This window comes from Musa acuminata, chromosome BXJ2-6 (assembly GCF_036884655.1).
Source record: "Musa acuminata AAA Group cultivar baxijiao chromosome BXJ2-6, Cavendish_Baxijiao_AAA, whole genome shotgun sequence".
Lineage (NCBI taxonomy): Eukaryota > Viridiplantae > Streptophyta > Magnoliopsida > Zingiberales > Musaceae > Musa > Musa acuminata.
In genome coordinates, this window is record NC_088343.1 from 24,534,390 (window position 1) to 24,555,168 (window position 20,779).

The 20,779-nt window shown below is 37.6% G+C and overlaps 1 protein-coding gene across 1 annotated transcript in view; it reads right to left on the reverse strand.

Annotated features, from left to right (window-relative positions):
- Positions 1-4,404: 4,404 nt before the first annotated feature.
- Positions 4,405-20,779, reverse strand: part of LOC135613914 (uncharacterized) — a 67,620-nt gene continuing 51,245 nt past the window's right edge. Inside the window, exons 2-3 of the mRNA XM_065110925.1 lie at positions 6,516-7,413; positions 4,405-4,782 (exon numbers count right to left, since the gene is read on the reverse strand). Coding sequence (XP_064966997.1) covers positions 6,760-7,413 — 654 coding nt within the window. The 3' untranslated portion in view covers positions 4,405-4,782; positions 6,516-6,759. The remainder of the gene's footprint in view (positions 4,783-6,515; positions 7,414-20,779) is intronic.

Below are 20,779 nucleotides of genomic sequence, written 5' to 3' on the forward strand. Positions count from 1 at the left end.
AAGATCTGCTTAGGACTATGTCTTAACTTTATAGTTTGCATGTAATTAGGGTTAGGATTAAGAGTTAATCCTATAATCTGGTTAGGGGCCAATTGGGCCTGAATTTGGACTAGTTTGGGCCACGTTTGGAGCCCAACTAGTGAGTTGGAACAGTTCAGGCGGTGGCACTGCCCAGAACTCGAAGGATCGGGTGGTGGTACCGTCGGACTGGGCGGTGGCACTGCCCAGCACCCGAGAGGTCCGGCGGTGGCACCGCTAGTACACTGTCAGTGTCAGACACTAACAGGTGGTGGCACCGCCAACATCGGGAACCCAAGAGAATTCAAAATTTGGAGCCCAAATTTGAATCCTCTTGGGGCCTATAAATACCCCTCAATTCTCAGCAGAGAACATAATTTTTTGAGAAGCAATAGATTGAGACAAAAGCCTCTGTAAAGCTTTTAGCAAGCCTTATTTTCAATTACTTGAGTGTTCACCTTCTTCCTTTTCGTTGAAAATTTGTAAGAATGTGAACCATTTGTAAAAGTTGTAAGAGGGGTATTTGTCCTTCCCCTTCAAAGTGATTTGCTAGTGGAAGTTGGGAGCCTCATCAAATAAGGCTTCGCAAGTGGATGTAGGTCATTTGGCCGAACCACTTTAAATTGGTGTGTTCCTTGAATGTATGAATACTTACCTTTCTAAAATTGTTATTTACATTGCAGCAAGCTTTCATTTTCATCTTCTCACTTTACTCAAGTTATTGTCGAATCGAAATCTCCTCGCATTTACGAATTCAGTTTCAAACTTATAAGTTTTAGTCCGCTGCACTAATTCACCCCCCCCCCTCTTAGTGCCACTCCGATCCTAACAATTGGTATCAGAGCCTCGTTATTTCTCAGTTGGTTTAACATCCAAGAGAAATGGCTCTTTACGGCCTTCAAGAGGGGCACTCTCTCATTCGTCCTCCCTTTTTCAATAGGACGGACTACACTTATTGGAAAACTCGAATGAGAGTTTTCTTACTTTCTTTGGATTTGAATTTATGAGACATAGTTGAAAATGGATTTGAAATGTCTTCTCTTCCAATGAACCATTGTAATGATTTGGAGAAGAAGATGTTTTCTCTAAATGCAAAGGCTCTGAATGCCTTATATTGCACACTTGACAAAAATGAATTTAATTGCGTTTCAATTTATGATTCGGCTTTTGATATTTGGAGAACTCTTGAGGTCACTCATGAAGGCACTAGCCGAGTAAAAGAGTCCAAAATCAACATTCTTGTACACTCTTATGAATTTTTCCGAATGAAACCAAGTGAGTCAATCGGACACATGTACACCCATTTCACAGATGTCATCAATGGACTCAAAACTCTTGGTAAAAGTTTTTCAAACTTTGAACTAGTAACTAAAATCTTAAGATCCCTTCCAAAATGTTGAGATCCAAAAATTATGGCCATTCAAGAGGCCAAGGACCTTAAAACATTTCCACTCGAAGAACTAATTGGGTCTTTAATGACCTACGAAATGAACAATGTGACAAAAAGGGAACTCGAGAACAACCTTCCAAAGGACAGGAAGGATTTTGGATATAGAACACATGAAGACCACTCGAGCATAAGCTCAAGTGATGGTGAACTTAAACTACAAATGAAACAAAAATTAAAAAACAAAAAGAATAGAACTACTTGCTTTGAACGCAAGAAGAATAAAAATTGGGATGAATTGAGCTCCTCCGAAGACGAGGAGAAAATCAAGAAAGGCAAGGTGGCAAACTATGCCTTAACCGCTTTCAACAATGAGATAATCGAAATTCCCCTAATTTATTTCAAAATTACATAATAATTTTCATGAGTTATTTTTAATTTAGTTTAGGATTAATTTTCTTGAAAATTACATGTTTAATAATTTAATATTTAAAAATGAAAATGCAATAAAATGTTAAATATAAATCTTATGTATATGCTTGAGAAGTAAGAATGTGTATTTTGATGATTTACAATTTTGATTGAAACCATGCTTGATTTCTTAATGAAAATATTGAGAAGTTTAATATCATGTTTAATGATGATGCATGGCTTTTGTATGGAAAACTAAGTATAAAAAGATAGATTAATCTAAAAAGAAAAATGCATGACTACAACAAATAACAAAATGATTTTGGTTGAAAATACCTTATGCCCAATGAAACCATCATTGATGAATATGTTTTATGTTTAATAATTTCATTGGCTTATATGCCTTATCATGATAAATGTTTTGAAAAGTTTGTATCATACTTGATGATTATTATACATGATGATTTATTGGTCTTGAAGTTATTCGATTTTGATTAAATGAAATCATGTTTGACTTGAAGTAATGAGTTGAAATTTTTTTTGAATTATGTGTTGCACTTTTTTTTTATCTTGATGATTTTTGATCTTTCCGTTTTAAACAATGATGCATGGATTTTAAAGAAAAGGACATGCATGTATAGAATCAATTAATAAATTGAAACAAAAGGAGGAAAGATTTTTTTATTAAATTTTTGTTTTTCTCTATCTTATTGATTTCTACCTAAGAGACCAATAAAATTATTTATGCCATTTTGAATCTCTTGAAAGAAATGTTGAGATTTTGATGATTTGGACGATTTGAATTTGAATGAGTTTTATCCAAAATTCATGATCTTGATTCCGTGATATTTACAAATTAAGATTTATTATAAACCAAGATTTTTTTTCATTAATTGATCTCCTAAGATTTTCTTTTGATTATTTATGAATAGGTTTTTCAAAAAGAAATCATGCATTTTGGTATTCACATGTTCTAATCTTTCATGATATGATTTTTATGCAATTCCTTATATTCATGAAATGTATATCTCATCACCCAATTATTTTCTTCTTGATATTCCTTATATGGTGATATCAAATTATGCACGAAATACTTTTGATATTATTTTGATGCATATAAATAAAATGTTATGATCATGCATGGTAGGATACAATTTGACAAAGTAATACCATCATGATTTAAAATATTTATGATTTGGAATGATGCATGCAATACTTTTGCTTTTTATTATGATAATGTATGTGATGTGTATCATGAATGCTCTAAATGATAAATATTTTGATATCATGATTGATGATTTTGTTCTATGCATGAGATTTTTGAAATTATGCATGATGAATTTTTTGATTTACAGATTATCGATTTTTACCATAATGAAAGTGCCTTATTGATCCTTGTCGTAATAAATCTCGTACTTTCGACTTTAAACATGATACATGTTTTTATTTGACATAAATAAAAAGGGCATGCTTGAATGAAATAAATCACATGAATTGAAACAACTAAAAGAGAAGAACATTTTTCTTGAAAATTATTTTTCTCTATCTTATTGATTTTGATGAATCCATTTGTATTATGTTTATGAATTTCATGGATTATGAAAATGATTTGAATTTAATGGGTTTTATTGAAATCATGATCTTGATTTCTCGCAATTATAATTTGAATTTTCTATTAAATGAATCAAGATTGTTTTCTACTTAAAAGGAGATTTATCGAAATGTTTCATGGTCTTTTAGTATTCATGATCCTGATAATTATGTTTTGAAACTTTTTGTAAATCAAGATTCTTCATCATGATTCTCTCGTTTTATAAAAGAGGGGATCTTCTATGTGAATCATAAGATTTTATATATATAAATTGAGATTTTGTTCTCCTACAATTCTTTTTGCTATTAACTATCAAGAAACTTGTTCTTGTAAACCATGATATGCTACTCGACATCTTGATAATTTATAACTTGAGTTTTCTCTTTGAATCAAGATTGTTTCCTATCATGCTTTCTATTTACAAAAGAAGAAATTTATCAAAAATGATATATATCTTTTGACATTCATTTTTCATCTTTGTTATTTACTCTTGTCATGATTTGAAGATTATAGTAAAGGGAAATGAATTACATGATTGTATTGTTATTCCCTTCTATTTGACAATGACATAGGGGGAGTACATTTTGTTAGCTTGCTAGCTAGCTTGCATACTTCAAGAAGAAGCAAAAGTGCTATCTTGCAAATCTCAAAAGAAGCAATATGTGCCAAGTTACATATTTCAAAAAGAGGCAAAATAGTCCATCTTGCACATCTTTTTTCTAAATTTTTATATGTAAAAGTTGATATCTTGCATATTATAAATTTGCATACCAAAAGTACAATCTTGCCTATCTCAAGATACAAAACATGCTAACTTGCACTTTGAAATGGAAGCAAAATTGCTAGCTCAAACATTGCAAAGGAAGCAAAAATTTGCTAGCTTGTGTCACACCCCTCAAATAATATCGATGATATTAAAGTTATTTTTCATCACAAACCAATCCAGGATCCAAACTAACGTTTGAGGACACTGAAAAACATTCAATCAAAATTCATATCTATAAAACCTGTGCAGTTTATAATCATATATCACATCACTCGACAATTCACATTTATGGCAACCCAAGCCAACTTGACAAACATGAACAACATTTATAAATCCACAAGCTAAATAAATTATACAATCAGAACTCCAACTATTCACCACAAGTTCATATCGTCATAAATTAGACTTAACATTCCGAAATTCCATATAAGAGAGATCTCCTAACACTTTGACACAATATATCCATTTCGGTTCATCGACAACATTTCATTACATACAAAACATACTTATACAATAATATCATAATAACCAACCAGACTTGCCCATAATTCTGGATAGCTATCCACTGCCTCAGCCCAAATCAAACATCTCGAAGAGTGACAAGCTGACCTGAAAGATTTATATAACAACGGAGTGAGCCAAAAACGGCTCAGCAAGTGACAAAGCATATTCAGAACAAAAGAATGATTTCAAACAAGTAAGGTATCATAATGCAAGGCAGAATACAAGAATTCTCAAGGATACCATCTCGTTAGATACAAAATCATATGTATCATGTCATTCAAACATATTTGATTCATAACAAATGGAGCATGGAGTAATTGGAGCATATCAATGGCAGATAGGACATTTCAGAACATATCAGTTCATAGCAAATGGAGCACAGAGTAATTGGAGCATATCAATGACATATGAAACATTTCGAAACATATCAATAGTGAATGAAGCATTTCAGAGCATATCAAACACAGATATCGTACAGAGGCTCAAACGTCGTCCTTGACGTTGCAATCTTATTATTCTTATCCAGAGCATGAATAGAAATAACTCACCAAAACTCTGGATGTCATATCAAACATATAGAGGGTGTAGTGGGATCTCAGTCAGAATGTGATTCATCCATTTCTGAATGACCACCTGACAAAAGTCTCCCACGTCTGGGAGCTCCATCCACCCACGTCTAGGTGAAGTCAAAGGGGGCCGGCAGAGCATCGCAGGCTCTAAGCACATACCCACATAGCGGGCAACAAGCGCATATCCCACATAGCGGGCAACAAGCGCATATCCTTTACCATTTCTGGCAAAGATCCAGACAATCCCACACACCAGAGTACAAGAGGGCAGTTTTAACAATAAGCAGCATATATCGGAAGCACACGCGGAACAACAAAGCGTACATGTGCCTTTACGAGTCAATCCGAAGTAAGCAATAATCTTTCACAAGTATATTCAGATTTGAAAGGAATTGAAAGCAAGGGCACATATGGAATCCAAGCAATCACATATAACTCAATTCAATAAGAAGATTTGATGAATTCAATGTCCAAAGGAATGAAACTGGAATAGGCACATATCGAAAACAAATGCGGAACAATAGGATATACATGTGCCTATATGAGTCAATACGATATAGCATAAACGTTACACAACAGTTTTCAAGAATGCAATAATTTTAAGGACAAGAGCATACAAGAATTCAAAGTAGTAATATAAAGCTCAATTGAATAAGAAAACTAAAGGATATCAATTTCCAAAGGAATGAAACCAGAATATGAGAAATCGACCAAAGCTCGATTTCTGGCAGAATACAGAAGGCACATTGAACAAATGATTCAAACTATCAAACGTGCTCCAATTTACTCAGAAATAATCATTGGATAATACTTTCAGATAAGACAAGCTTCATATGAATTGAACTGTCCAACATAGAGAGTTACAAATAATTTGGTAAGCAAGTGTCATAGAACAAAATCTCTGTTGGCAGAATTCATAATGTCAGATTCAACAGATAACTGGACAGGTGTTTGGATTCCAAATCTTTCAATCCATATATCAAAGAAAGGTCTATGAGTCTAGTTTCCAATGAAATCAGTTTTGAACAAATCAGAGTTTCCAACAAAGACTTATAGGCAGCTTGGTATCAAAAGGTCAGAATATCAGAAGTTGCACATATTCGAATCGTTACGTCTAAACAGGAGATATATCAAATGCAAGGCTAGAACAATTCAAAGTTCCTCATATTCAAAGCAAATGTAGAGATAAAAATGGCAGTGAGGAACGATCAGGATACTTGCAATAGGAAAGATTAGAGCAATTATAGGAGGAACGATCAGGGAACTTGCCTTTCAAGGATTTCGATCCGAAGATCCAAAGAAGGTGCTAGCCCAAATCCTTCTACTTTTCCTCCGTGTCCTCTCTCTGTTTCGTTTTGTGCTCCCGTTTTCTTCCTTTCTTCGCAACTACACCACGTGTCGAACATCGAGGCACAGTCACCTGCTCTCTCTTACTCTCATTCCTTCTTTTTCTTTCCCAAACGCAGCTGCCACAACCGCCGCCGCTGCCACAATCGCAGCCCCTTCCACCGCACTACCTTCCTTCCTCCCTTCTCTTGCAGACATAACTGCTGCATACGCAGTCGCTGCCGCTGTGGCCGCAATCCCGTCCGCAGCCCCTTTTTCCCCCTTTCCTTTCTTTTCTTTCCCAGCTGCAACTGCCGCAGTCGCAGTCGCAACCATGGCTGCAGCCACCACAACCGCAGCCTCTTCCTCCTCCCCTGCTAATCTTCCTCTCCTTCTTCTCTTCCAGCTGCAGCTGCCATCGCCGCAGCCGCAGCCCCTTCTTCCCCTTCTCTTCTTCCTCTCCTTCCCTTCTTCCTTCCTCTTTCTCTTTCCCTGCCACAGCTGCAGCTTCCACAGCCGCAGCCGTAGCTGCTTCTTTCCTTTCTCCTCTTCTTTCTCCTTCCTTTCTTCTTCTTCTCTTCTTCTCCTTCCTCCCCTTCTTCTCCCCGACGAACAGTACCTCCTCTCCTCTGTTTCCTCCTGCAGGAAACAGAGGTGCCGCCTGTTCACCCGCTTCTACTTCTTCCTCTCCTTCCCTTCTCTTCCAACTGTAGCTACCTTCGCCGCAGCCGCAGCCCCTTCTTCCCCTTCTCTTCTTCTCCTTCCCTTCTTCCTTCCTCTTCCTCTTTCCCTGCCACAGCTGCAGCTGCCACAGCCGCAGCCGCGGCTGCTTCTCTTCCAACTACAACTGCCTCTATCACAGCCGCAGCTCCTCCTTTCCCTTCTCTTCTTCTCCTCTTCTTCTTCCTTCCTCGTCCCCGGCGTCACACACACCCTCTCCTCTGTTTCCTCTGTAGGAAACAGAGGTATCACAACCTCTTTCTCTTCCTCTTCTTCTTCTTCTCCTCTTCGAACGCCCCACACCTCTCCTCTGTTTCCACCTGCAGGAAACAGAGGTGCTGCAGCCCTAGCTGCTGCCACCTCTCGCTCCTCTCCGTCTTCCCTCTCTTTTCCCTCTTCTTCTCCTTCTCTTCTTCTCCTCTTCCCTTTTCCTCCCCAAGGCCACACATCTCCTCGTTGTAGCCTTGCCGCAGCTATCTTCTTCTTCTTCTTCTTCTTCTTCTTCCCTTTTCATCCTCAACGCCCCACACATCCTCTCCTCTGTTTCCACCTACGGGAAACAGAGGTGCTGCAGCCCTAGCTGCTGCAGCTGCCTCTCTTTCTCCTCTCCATCTTCCCTCTCTTCTACTTCTTCTTTTCTTCTCTTCTCCCTCTTCTTCCTCTTCTTCCTCTCTTCTTTTCCCTCTTCTTCTCTTCTCCCTCTACTTCTCTTCTTCTTCTCCCCACGCCCCACCACTTCTCTCTGTTTCTCGAAGAAACAGAGAGAGCGTGGGAGGCGGTGGGATAAAACCGAAATTTTCGGTTTTCTTTATTTTCTTCTTTTTACAACTTAACAGTTTAGTCCTTGAAATTTCTATATTTACATATAGGTCCCCCGATTTATAAATAAATCTTTATTAATAATTTTCAAAAGCGAGGGATATTACAGCTTGCAACTTGTATATTTCAAGAAGCAAGAGTTGCATTCTTGAACATCTCTAATTTGCTAGCTAGCATGATGTAGAACTTGCTATCTTGAACATTACAAAGAAATGCTATCTTGCACATCGCAAAGAAAAACAAATATGTCAACTTACACATCTTTAAATTTGCTAGCTTGTATGTTGTAAAACATTCATATCTACAACTTGATAGCTTGAATGTTCTAAGCACGATGTAACACTTGCTAAATTTTCAAGCTTACAACTTGCATGATGATAAAGATGGATATTATGTTTTCCATGCAATGAGTTGAACTTGTATATCACAAACACTTGATTGTAGTACTTCTCCTTTTTGTTGATGATAAAGGGGGAGAAGTATGTTGATTATATGTAATGATTTTATCATGACATATTGCTTGAATTTTTTAATCTAAGAGTTTCTATCAATATGGTATACTGACAGAGGGAGTTTGTTTAAACTCCGGGAGTTAATGTTAACTCCGTCGTCGATTGGTTGTAATCATCAAAAAGGGGGAGATTGTTGAATCTTTGATTTTGATGATGAAACCAATCAATATGTGTTTATATTTTAATCTATGTTTTTGAGTGATGCGGGATGCTTCGATTAAGATGAGACAATTATAGTAGGAAAATCATGTTGTGCTGGAGGAACATGTCAGAAGATTGGACGTTAGGCCGGTGGATCGGTCGACGTATCGATAGAAGGCTTCGAGTCATAGATTCAGGCATCGGGCTAAGAAGAGCGGGTTTTGCGCCAAGGATATCGGAGTTGCAGAGTCAACTGGCTAATTGGGCCATAGGCCACAAGAGAGGACGATGCGCCGAAGAATCGGATGAAGCGTCGAGGGACCAATGACATGCTAGACAACTTGATTGCTCAAGAGTAATTGTATTGATCGAAGTTTTATTTTACATGTGCAGGATTGACTACGATAGCTTGAAGACATAAAGTAAGTCTACTAGAGTCAAGTTCGATGGGTGTTCAAGAGTCCGAAGATTCATCGGAGATGCTGCCGGAACCAACCGAGAGGAAATCGGGGACTTGTCGGGGTTTTCGGAAGTCCACCGAAAAGATCGTCGAAGGTTCGTGGAGATCACTGAGAAGGCTCAGCTTCTTGCTGAACTCGCCACAAGATCGGGAGCCCACTAGGAGTCTGTCGGAAGAAATCCGAGGGTGTATCGAAAGATCGTCGGAAGATTGCTGGAAAGCTCGTCGGAAGGAAACTCGACATTACCGGTTATAAGATCTGCTTAGGACTATGTCTTAACTTCATAGTTTGTATGTAATTATTGAATCTTGAATTTTGATGATGAAGTCAATTGTCATTTGTTATATAATCCATATGTTGAGATAAGTGTGCAGGATTAACTACGATGGAAGTAAGACATGCAGTAGAAGTTGCGCTAGAGTCAAGACCATGATCACCTTGGGGGTTCAAGAGTTCGACGGAAGTCCGGACGGTCATCGGAGGTTCTGTGAGAACAAATCCAAGAAGTCTAGGAGCTTGCCAAAGAAGCTCATCGAAACTAGCCAAGTTGATCGTCGCAAGTTCAGGAGTTTGCCTGAAGTCCACCGGAGCATCATCGAAGGTTCATCGGATGTTTGCTGGAAGTTCGCCAGAAGCTCGTTAAAAGAAGCGATTGACGCACCATAGCAAGTTGTAGTAAATGTCTTAAGAAATATCATAGTTATCATGTAGATTAAGTTAGGAATGGGAGGTGATCCCATTAACTTAATCTGGGGGCAATTGGGCCCTTGATAGACCCAAATTGGGCCGAATGGGTCAACCCATTCGCCTAGGAGATGGTTTCCCAGGAAAGCTGGGTGGTGCAACCACCCAGGTCAGGCGGTGGCACCGCCTGGGCTTAGTCTCCGAGCGAGACTAGGCGGTGCAACCGTCCTAGTCAGGCGGTGGCACCATCTGGGCTCAATCTCCGAGCAAGACTGGGCAGTGTAACCGCCCCTGTCAAGTGGTGGCACCGCCAGAGCTCGGTCTCTGAGCTCTGTTAGGCGGTGGCACCGCTAGAGCTCGGTCTCTAAGCTCTGTCAGGCGGTTGTACCACCCTAGTCAGGAGGAAGTACCGCTAGGACCCCGGAAATCCGGGAAAAGATATTTTTGAGCTCCAAATTCAAACTAGTTTGGGGCCTATATATACCCCACCCTTTCCTGCATGAAAGGGCACTGAAAATCCAATCTTACTCTATGCTTTTCAGAGCTTAAAAGTGTTGTAAAGGCTAGAAGTTCTCCTCCCTCTTTTCTTCCAAGTTTTGATCTTTCAAGATAGGAGAGAAAAGTTTGTAAGGGTTGTCTCCTAAGCCCGTCAAAAGGAGTGAAACTGTAAAAGGGTGGTTGGCCTTTGCCTATTGAAAGAATGCCTCTAGTGGACATGGGTGACCTCATCGGAGGAGGAAGCCAAAAGTGAATGTAGGTCAAGATTGACTGAACCACTCTAAATCTCGGTTTGCATTTACTTTATGTTCTCTATCTTAACTACAAACTGCCTCTATAGCTTCACTTTAACTACACTTCGCCTAATCTAAGTTAAAGCAACTTCCGAATCGACTTTCATACCGAAATCGCTTTTATCGTATGAATGTCGTATTTCGGTTTGCAATTACATTCTGTTCTCTATCTTAACTACAAACTGCCTCTATATCTTTACTTTAACTACATCTCGCTTGATCACAAATTAAAGTGATTTCTGAATTGGTTTTCTTACCGAAATCGTTTTATCGTAGGAACGTCGTTTTAAATCGTCGAAAGTTTTTCGCTACACTAATTCACCCCCCTCCCTCTTAGTGCTCTTGATCCTAACAATTAGTATCAAAGTAGGGTTAACTCTCAAATGGATTAAAACCCAAGAGAGATGACATACGCCGGAAACTAAGAGGGCCACTCTATTACACGTCCACCCATGTTCAATGGAACGGACTACACCTATTGGAAGACCCAAATGAGGATCTTCCTTATTTCAATAGATTTTGAACTTTGGAATCTTGTCAAAAATGGATTTTCGAAGTCTTCTCTTCCAATGATCGATTGGAATGAATTGGAGAAGAAGACTTTTGCTCTTAATGCAAAGGCTATAAATGCCTTATTTTATGTGCTTGATAAAAATGAGTTCAATCGTGTTTCGGTTTGTAAAATCGCGTTTGATATTTGGCATACACTCGAAGTGACTCACGAAGGTACAAGTAGAGTGAAAGATCAAAAATTAATCTTTTGATACATACTTTTGAACATTTTCGAATGAAACCGAGCGAGACTATTGGCGACATGTACACCCGTTTCACGGATGCCGTCAATGGTCTATAAGGACTCGGCAAAAGTTTTTCGGATTTTGAGCTTGTAAATAAGATTCTAAGATCCCTTCCTAAGAGTTGGGATCCTAAAGTCACTACTATTCAAGAGGCTAAAGATTTAAACAACTTCCCTCTTAAAGAACTAATCGGGTCATTAATGACCTATGAAATGACTTGCAAGGCTCATGAAGAGCAAGAAGACATCCTTCCAAAGAACAGGAAGGATATGACACTTAGAACTTTAGATGACCACTTGAAAGAAAACTCAAGTGGTGAGGACTATGACGATGACTTGGCACTTCTAGCAAGGAAATTCAAAAAATTCATTAAGAAAACAAGTTTAAAAATGACACAAAAAATAAATTTGAACCCAAAAAGGACCAAGTAATTTGCTATGAGTGCAAAAAGCCGGGACACTACAAAATTGATTGTCCCCAAGCTAAGAAGAGAACATCAAAGAAGAAGGTACTCAAAGCAACGTGGGATGACTCGAGCGCATCCGAAGAAGTGGAGTCTAATACCGAGCAAGTTGCTCATTAAGCCTTAATGGCCATCGGAGAGGAGGTAACAAATTTAATTGATGCAGATTTATCATTTGATGAATTATTAAATGTCTTCTATGACTTATTTGATGAATGTAAAACAATTAGTATAAAATATAAATTGCTGAAAAATAAGCATGATAGTCTTGTTAGCAATTTTGATAAATTAAAAACTGAATATCATGATAGTTTAGCTCAATGTGAAAAATGTCATGATCTAGAAACTCTCCAAAAGGAGAACTTGCAACTTAAGGACGCCTTGAAGAAGTTCGAGGTTGGTAGCAAATCTTTGAACATGATCCTTACAAATAAGGGCCACGTTCCTAAAAGAAGTGGAATCGGATTTGTGAGAAGTCTTCACCAAAATTGAACCACCTTCATAAAAGGCCTTATCTTACATGTTCGACACCAAAGTAAATGTAACTTTTGTTGCAAACATCGATATAAAACGTATCATTGTCCATTCAAGAAAATTAGCCCGAACAAACTGATTTGGGTTCCTAAAGGAATCATGTTAAACTCTATACAACATAATAAACAATGTAGATCAGTTTTTGAGGCACCCAAAAGTATATGGGTACCTAAAAATTATCATTTCTTGTAGAGACATACACCATCACAAGCTAGGAGCAAGAGATGGTACCTTGATAGTGGATGCTCAAGGTATATGACCAGAGATCCATCTCAATTCTCTAAGATCACTAACATAGACGAAGGCTATATCACCTTTGGAGACAACAACAAGGGTAAAATCACTAGCAAAGGAACCATAGGTAACAAATCCAACTTCTTTATTGAAGATGTTTTGTTAGTTGATGGTTTAAAACATAACCTCTTGAGTATTAGTCAATTATGTGATAAAGAATATATTGTCAAATTCGAATCTAATGCTTGCATCATTGAAAAACCACACAAAAACACATCTATGATTGCATTAAAACAGAATAACATATACACCATTGACATCAATGATCTTTGCAATGAAATGTGTTTCTCGGTTTTGAAGGAGGATGCTTGGCTTTGGCATAGGAGATTAGGTCATGCTAGTATGAAACTAATTACTCAAATATTATCCAAAGAACTTGTACGAGGAATTCCTCATATCAAGTTCATCAAAGATAATGTATGTGATGCTTGTCAATTAGGAAAACAAATTAAGGGTAGTTTCAAATTTAAGAATCAAATAAGCACCTTTAGGCCCTTACAGTTGATTCATATGGACTTGTTCGGACCAATCTCTACATCAAGCCTAGGAGGTAGCAAATACGTCTTTATCATTGTAGATGACTATAGTAGATACACATGGACTTATTTCTTGAAACACAAAAATGAATGCTTTAGATATTTCACCAAGTTTTGTAAACTTGTTCAAAATGAAAAAGGTTTTATGATTTTATCAATTCGAAGTGATCATGATAGTGAATTTCAAAACCATGATTTCCATGAATTTTGTGAATCTAATGGATACAACCATAAATTCTCTATTCCAAGAAATCCTCAACAAAATTGAGTAGTAGAAAGAAAGAATAGAAATTTACAAGAAATGACAAAAACCATGTTGAATGAACATAGTCTACCAAAATATTTTTGGGCCAAAGCCGTAAACACTACATGCTATATTTTGAATAGAGTTCTAGTAAGACCCTTACTCACCAAAACTCCCTATGAGTTGTGGAATAATAAAAAACCCAATGTTTCATATTTTAAAGTTTTTGGGTGTAAGTGTTTTATCTTTAATGAAAAAGATGCCTTAGGAAAATTTGATTCTAAATCCGATGAAGGAATTTTTCTTTGTTATTCTTCGGTTTCTAAAGTTTTTCGTATCTTCAATAAAAGAACTTTAATTATAGAAGAATCCATTAATGTTGTTTTCAATGAGATTTCTGAAATAAAAAAAAATGATTTTGATGATGATGTTAATTTTGATTCTTTGAATTTAAATGAAACCCCTTCTCCAACTAGCAACTTGGATGCATCCACTTCCGAAACACCCTTACCCAAGGATTGGAAGCATGTAGATACTCATCCTAAGGAGCTAATCCTAGGAGACACATCTAAGGGGGTTCAAACACGTTCTTCTCTTAAAAATTTTTGTGCCAACGCCACTTTTTTCTCCCAAATTGAACCTAAATGTATTGATGAAGCCATGAAAGATGATTCATGGATTATCGCAATGCAAGATGAGTTAAATCAATTTGAGAGAAATGAGGTGTGGAAGCTTGTTCTTAGGCCAAATGACCATTTAGTTATTGGTACTAAATGGGTCTTTAGAAATAAGCAAGATGAATCTGGTATCGTGGTTAGAAACAAGGCTAGATTAGTGGCCAAAGGTTTCAACCAAGAAGAAGGTATCGATTACAAAGAAACCTTCGCTCCTATGGCTAGATTAGAAGCCATAAGGATGCTCCTTGCCTATGCTGGTAATAATAAATTTAAGTTGTTTCAAATGGATGTTAAAAGTGCTTTTCTTAATGGCTTTATTTCTGAAGAAGTTTATGTTGAATAACCTCCCGGATTTGAAAATAATAGCCTCCCTAATCATATATTTAAATTAACTAAAGCTCTCTATGGTTTAAAACAAGCCCCAAGGGCTTGGTATAATAGACTTAGTACTTTTTTATTGAAAATAATTTCACAAAAGGCAAGGTCGATACTACATTGTTTATCAAGAATTTTGAAAATAATTTTCTCATTGTTCAGATTTATGTTGATGATATTATCTTCGGTTCTACAAATGAATCTCTTTGTGAATCTTTTGCTGAAACCATGAGTCTCGAATTTGAAATGAGTTTGATGGGAGAATTAACCTTTTTCTTAGGCTTACAAATTAAGCAACTAAGCAATGACATCTTTATTAGTCAAACTAAATATGCCTTAGATTTGCTAAAAAGATTTAATATGAATAGCTTAAAAGCTATTAACACTCCTATAAGCACCTCCACTAAGTTAGAAGTTGATGAAAGTAGAGAAAGCTTCGATCAAAAAACTTATAGGGGTATGATAGGAAGTTTACTATACCTCACTACAACTAGACCCAGATATCATGTTCAGTGTAGGACTTTGTGCTAGGTTTCAATCGAACCCTAAGATATCTCATCTCAAAGCGGTTAAAAGAATACATAGATATCTTAAAGGTACCACAAATCTAGGATTATGGTATCCAAAATCCGAGAATTTTGAGTTAATTGCGTATGCTGATGCGGATTTTGCTGGGTGTAGATTACATAGAAAAAGCACATCAGGGTCATGTCAATTTTTGGGACATTCCCTTGCTTCCTGGTCATCTAAGAAACAAAACTCGGTTGCACTATCAACAACCGAAGCTGAGTATATTGCAGCTAGTGCATGCTGTGCACAAGTTGTGTGAATGAAAATCACCTTAGAAGATTATAAAGTCCATCTTAAAATTATTCCCATTAAATGTGATAACACAAGTGCAATATGTTTAACAAAGAATCTCATTCAACACTCAAGAACAAAACATATTGATATTATACATCATTTTATACGAGATCATATCACTAATCATGATGTAATCATAGAGTTCATTAATACTAAGTATCAACTAGCTGATATTTTTACAAAACCTCTAAGTGAAGAACAATTTGATTTCATTAGAAGAGAATTATGAATGTTAATATGTCTGAACGCATAAACTTGTTAAGATTATTTTTTAAATTTTTTTATTTAACGATCAAATCACTTAATTACCATGATGATTTTACATGCCTTAATTACATGTTGCAAATTATGTATTTTGGATACAAAAAATTTTCATGATAATAAGCATGTTTTATCTTCATGATTGAATTTGAAAATCTATAGCAAAACCTCGTCCAAATGCATGAAAATCTATAGCAAAACCTCGTCCAAATGAATGAAAGTGTTAAATTTTATTTTTGGATCTTCTTGATACTAACAATCGGATTTTCTCGATACATTATTCTCTTTCGAACTTAATATGTCATATCGAGTTTTGGATTCACATCATTGATTTTTGACATATGGAATCAACTAGCAAATGCATCTCACATAGACTTATCATGTAAAAAATATCTTTCGAGAAATGGATTTGATGATTCCTTCTTATATCTTTTGAGAAATAGTTTTGTTAGGATCGAGAGCACTAAGAGGGGGGGTGAATTAGTGCAGCGGAAAACTTTCTGCGATTAAAATGAAACTGCATTCGTTTGATAAAAACGATTTCGATGTAAAAGTCGATTCTAAGATTACTTTAACTTAAGATTAAGCGAGATGACGTTAAAGTAAATCTATGAAGGCAGTTTGCAGTTTATGATGAAAATCAGAATGCAAGCACAAACTGAAATGCGACGTTCGTACGATAAAACCGGTTTACGTCTAAATGCCAATTTTGAAGATACTGAACTTTGAGATACGTTTTATAAATGCACAGAAGGCAGTTTGCAGTTATGATTGAAATCAAAACGTAAACGTAAACTGAAATGTAATGATCGTACGAAAAAGTCGATCTACGTCTAAACGCAGATTCAGAAAGCTCTGAACTTAGAAACTCATTCATAAAAACGCAGAAGGCAGTAGCTATTTAGTAGGTTTGCAGTAAAGATAAAATGATCAAAGTAAATGCAAACCGAGATTTAGAGTGGTTCGGTCAATCTTGACCTACTTCACTTTTGGCTTCCTCCACCGACGCGGTCACCGACGTCAACTAGAGGCCTTCCTTCAATAGGTGAAGGCCAAACACCCTTTTACAGTTTCACTCCTTTTCACGGGCTTAGGAGATAACCCCTACAGAAATTTTCTCTCCTCTCTTTCAAACTCAAAACTTTGAAGAACAGAGGGAGGAGAACTTTTGGCCTTTACAACAATTTTGAGCCCTAAGAATCATAGAAAGATATCAAGATTTCGAGTGTAAGTTTGTGCTCTTTCAGTGATGAATGGGTGGGGTATTTATAGGCCCCAACCCAGTTCAAATTTGGAGCTCAAAACTGTCAATTCCCGGAATTCCGGGATCAGGCGGTTGCACCTCCTGACTGGAGCGGTTGCACCGCCGGGCAGAGCTCGAAGACTGAGCCTCTAGGGGGTGACACCTCCTGTCAGGGGCGGTTGCACCTCCTGCCAGAGCTCGAAGACTGAGATCAGGCGGTTGCAACTCCTGACTGAGGCGGTTGCACTGCTTGGCAAAGCTCGAAGACTGAGCTCAAGCGGTGCCACCTCTTGTCAGGGGCGATTGCACCGCCCAGTCTCGCTCGGAGATTGAGCCCAGGCGGTGCTACCTCCTGGCTAGGGTGGTTGCACCGCCCAGTCTTGCTCGGAGACTTAGCCTAGGCGGTGCTACCTCCTGGCTTGGGCGATTGCACCTCCCACAGCAATCAGGGTCCGAATGGGTTGATCCATTCAGCCCAATTTGGGTTTTTCAGGGGCCCAATTGCCCCAAGATTAAGCTAATGGGATCACCTCCCATTTCCAATTTAATCATTGTGCTAACTACGATAAATACTAAGACAATTTCTGTAGCTTGCTCTGGTGCGTCAATCGCTTCTTCCGGCGAGTTTCCGGCGAACTTCCGTCGATCATCCGATGAACCCTCGGTGATGCTCCTACGGACTTCCGGCAAACTCCTGGACTTGCGACGATCCACTTGGCGAGTTCCGACGAGCTTCTTTGGCAAGCTAATGGACTTCTCGGATTTGTTCCCGCAGAACCTCCGACGACCGTCCGAACTTCCGTCGAACTCTCGAACTCCCAACGTGATCGTTATCTTGATTCCGACGCAACTCCTGCTGCATGTCTTACTTCCATCGTAGTTAATCCTGCACATGTAAAACAAAACTTTGATCGAGACAATTAATCCTAAGCAATTAACCAAGTTGTCCGACATGTCATTGATCCCTCGACGCTTCGTCTGATTTTTCGGCGCATCGTCCTCTCCTGCAGCCTATTGCCTAGTCGGTCAGTTGACTTCGCAACTCTGATATCCTTGGCACAATACCCGCTCTTCTTGGCCCGATGCCCGAGTCTACGGCCCTAAGCCTTCTGTCGATACGTCAACCGATCCACCGGCCCGACATCCAATCTTCTGACATGTTCCTCCGGCACAACATGATTTTCTTGCTTTAATTGTCTCATCTTGATCGAAGCATCCTACGTCACTCAAAACGCAGATTAAATCATAAACATATATCAAGTAGTTTCATCATCAAAATATGAGATTCAACAATCTCCCCCTTTTTTATGATGACAACTACTTGATGACGGAGTTAACCTTAACTCCCGGAGTTTAAACAAACTCCCCCTATCAATATGCCATATTGATAGAATCTTGAATTCAAACTGAATTCAAGTCATTGCAATATTCATCATGAATACTTGCAACACGTCATCATGAACTTATGCATAAACTTATGCATAACATGTCATGTCATTAACATACTTCTTCCCCTTTGTCATCAACAAAAAGGAGAAGTACCACAATCAAGTGTTTGTGATTTTGGTTCAACTCATTGCATGAAAAACATAATATCAAGTTTTATCATCATGCAGTTTTGAAGCCAGAAAATTTAGCAATGTGTTACATCATGCTTAGAACATTCAAGCTATCAAGTTTTAGATATGCAGGTTTTACAGCATACAAGATAGCACTTTTAGAACATGCAAGCTAGCAATTTAGAGATGTTCAAGAAGACAACTCTTGCTTCTTGAAATATGCAAGTTGCAAGCTAGCAAATTTTTGCTTCCTTTGCAATGTTTGAGCTTGCAATTTTGCTTCCATTGCAAGGTGTAAGTTTAGCATGTTTAATTTTCTTGAGATAGCAACTATTTGCTTCTCTTTATACTAAAAGCTAGCAAATTTTACGATATGCAAGTTTTACTACATACAAGCTAGCAAAAATTTCGAAAGCAAATGCAAGATAGCTTTCTTGTGTAAGCTTATGATTCTTGCTTCCTATTGCAATGTGCAAGTTGCAAGTTTTGCTTCTTGAGATAGGCAAGATAGCACTTTTGCAATTTTTGTTTGGCAAGCTTGTGATGTTCAAGATAACAAGCTCTTTCTTCTCTTTTGAGAAGCGTCATTTTTGCTTTCTTTGCAATGTGCAAGCTAGCAAAATGCCAAACTAGCAAGAGAAAATGTTTTACATGAGGCAAGCAAACAATTTGGCAAGTGTTACATTTGCATCTTCTCTTTAGATGTGCAAGAAGGTAAACAAGTTTTTACATTTTCTTGACATTTCAAGCTAGCAATTATCGGTGATGTTCAAGATAGCAATTTCTTCTCTTTTGAGAAGTGTAATTTTTTTTACCTTTTTCTTGAATTGTGCTAGCAATCTATCTCCCCCTTTGTCATTGTCAAAAAGAAGGGAAAAACCCTTTACATCAATTTCTAAATCATGACAAAGGTAAGTAATCATTTTTATTTGTGCATCATTATAGTTTTAATGCACAAATTCATTAACATTACATTTCATTTTTTTTTATGCACGATACCGAAAAATCAATCATCATCATGAGCATATCAAACATGATATTCAAGCATTCATGATATATCATTTTGGCAACATGATCATAGATATTCAAACGATGGTATCTAAATGTCAGAATTCATTACATCCTATTATGCATGATCATTAACTCCTCATTTGTATTTCATGCATTATTTCATTTCATCTCATAAGGAATATCAAGAAGAGTTATTGGATGATGAGATAAATATTTTATGAATACACGGAATTGTATAAAAATCATATCATAAGTGTTTCATATATTCATATTATCACATGAAGTATATTATCATTTTTAAGATTCATAACATGAATAACGTTATTACTATTTCATCAAAATCAATTTTGAGATTCACACAATATCATGAAATCATTAATGTCGATAAGATGGGAAAAGCATTTTCTTTTTAAGTGATTCTTTTAACACATCATAAAAAACTCATTTATCGTACGAACGTCGTATTTCGGTTTGCAATTATATTTTGTTCTCTATCTTAACTGCAAACTGCCTCTATATCTTTACTTTAACTGCATCTCGCTTGATCACAAGTTAAAGTGATTTTAGAATCGACTTTCTTACCGAAATCGTTTTTATCGTACGAACGTCGTTTTAAATCTTTGAAAGTTTTCCGCTGCATTAATTCACCCCCCCACCCCCCCCCCCCTCCTTAGTGCTCTTGATCCTAACAATAATTAGTGTTAGGATTAAGAGTTAATCCTATAATCTGGTTAGAAGCCAACTGGGCCCAAATTTGGACTAGTTTGGGCCAAATTTGGAGCCCAACTAGTGAGCTGGAATAGTCCAGGCGGTGGCACCGCTAGACTAGATGGTGGCACCTCCCAAAACCCGAAGGATTGGGCGGTGGTACTGCTAGACTAGGCGGTGGCACCGCCCAGCACCCGAGAGGTCCGGTGGTGGCACCGTCGGATTGGGCGGTGGCACCACCAGTACACTGTCAGTGTTAGACACTAACAGGCAGTGGCACTGCCAGCATCGAGAACCCAAGAGAATTCAAAATTTGGAGCCCAAATTTGAATCCTCTTAGGGCCTATAAATATCCCTTAATTCTCAGTAGAGAACATAACTTTTTGAGAAGCAATAGATTGAGACAAAAGCCTTTGTAAAGCTTTTAGCAAGCCTTATTTTCAATTGCTTGAGTGTTCACCTCCATCCTTTTCATTGAAAATTTGTAAGAATGTGAACCACTTGTAAAAGTTG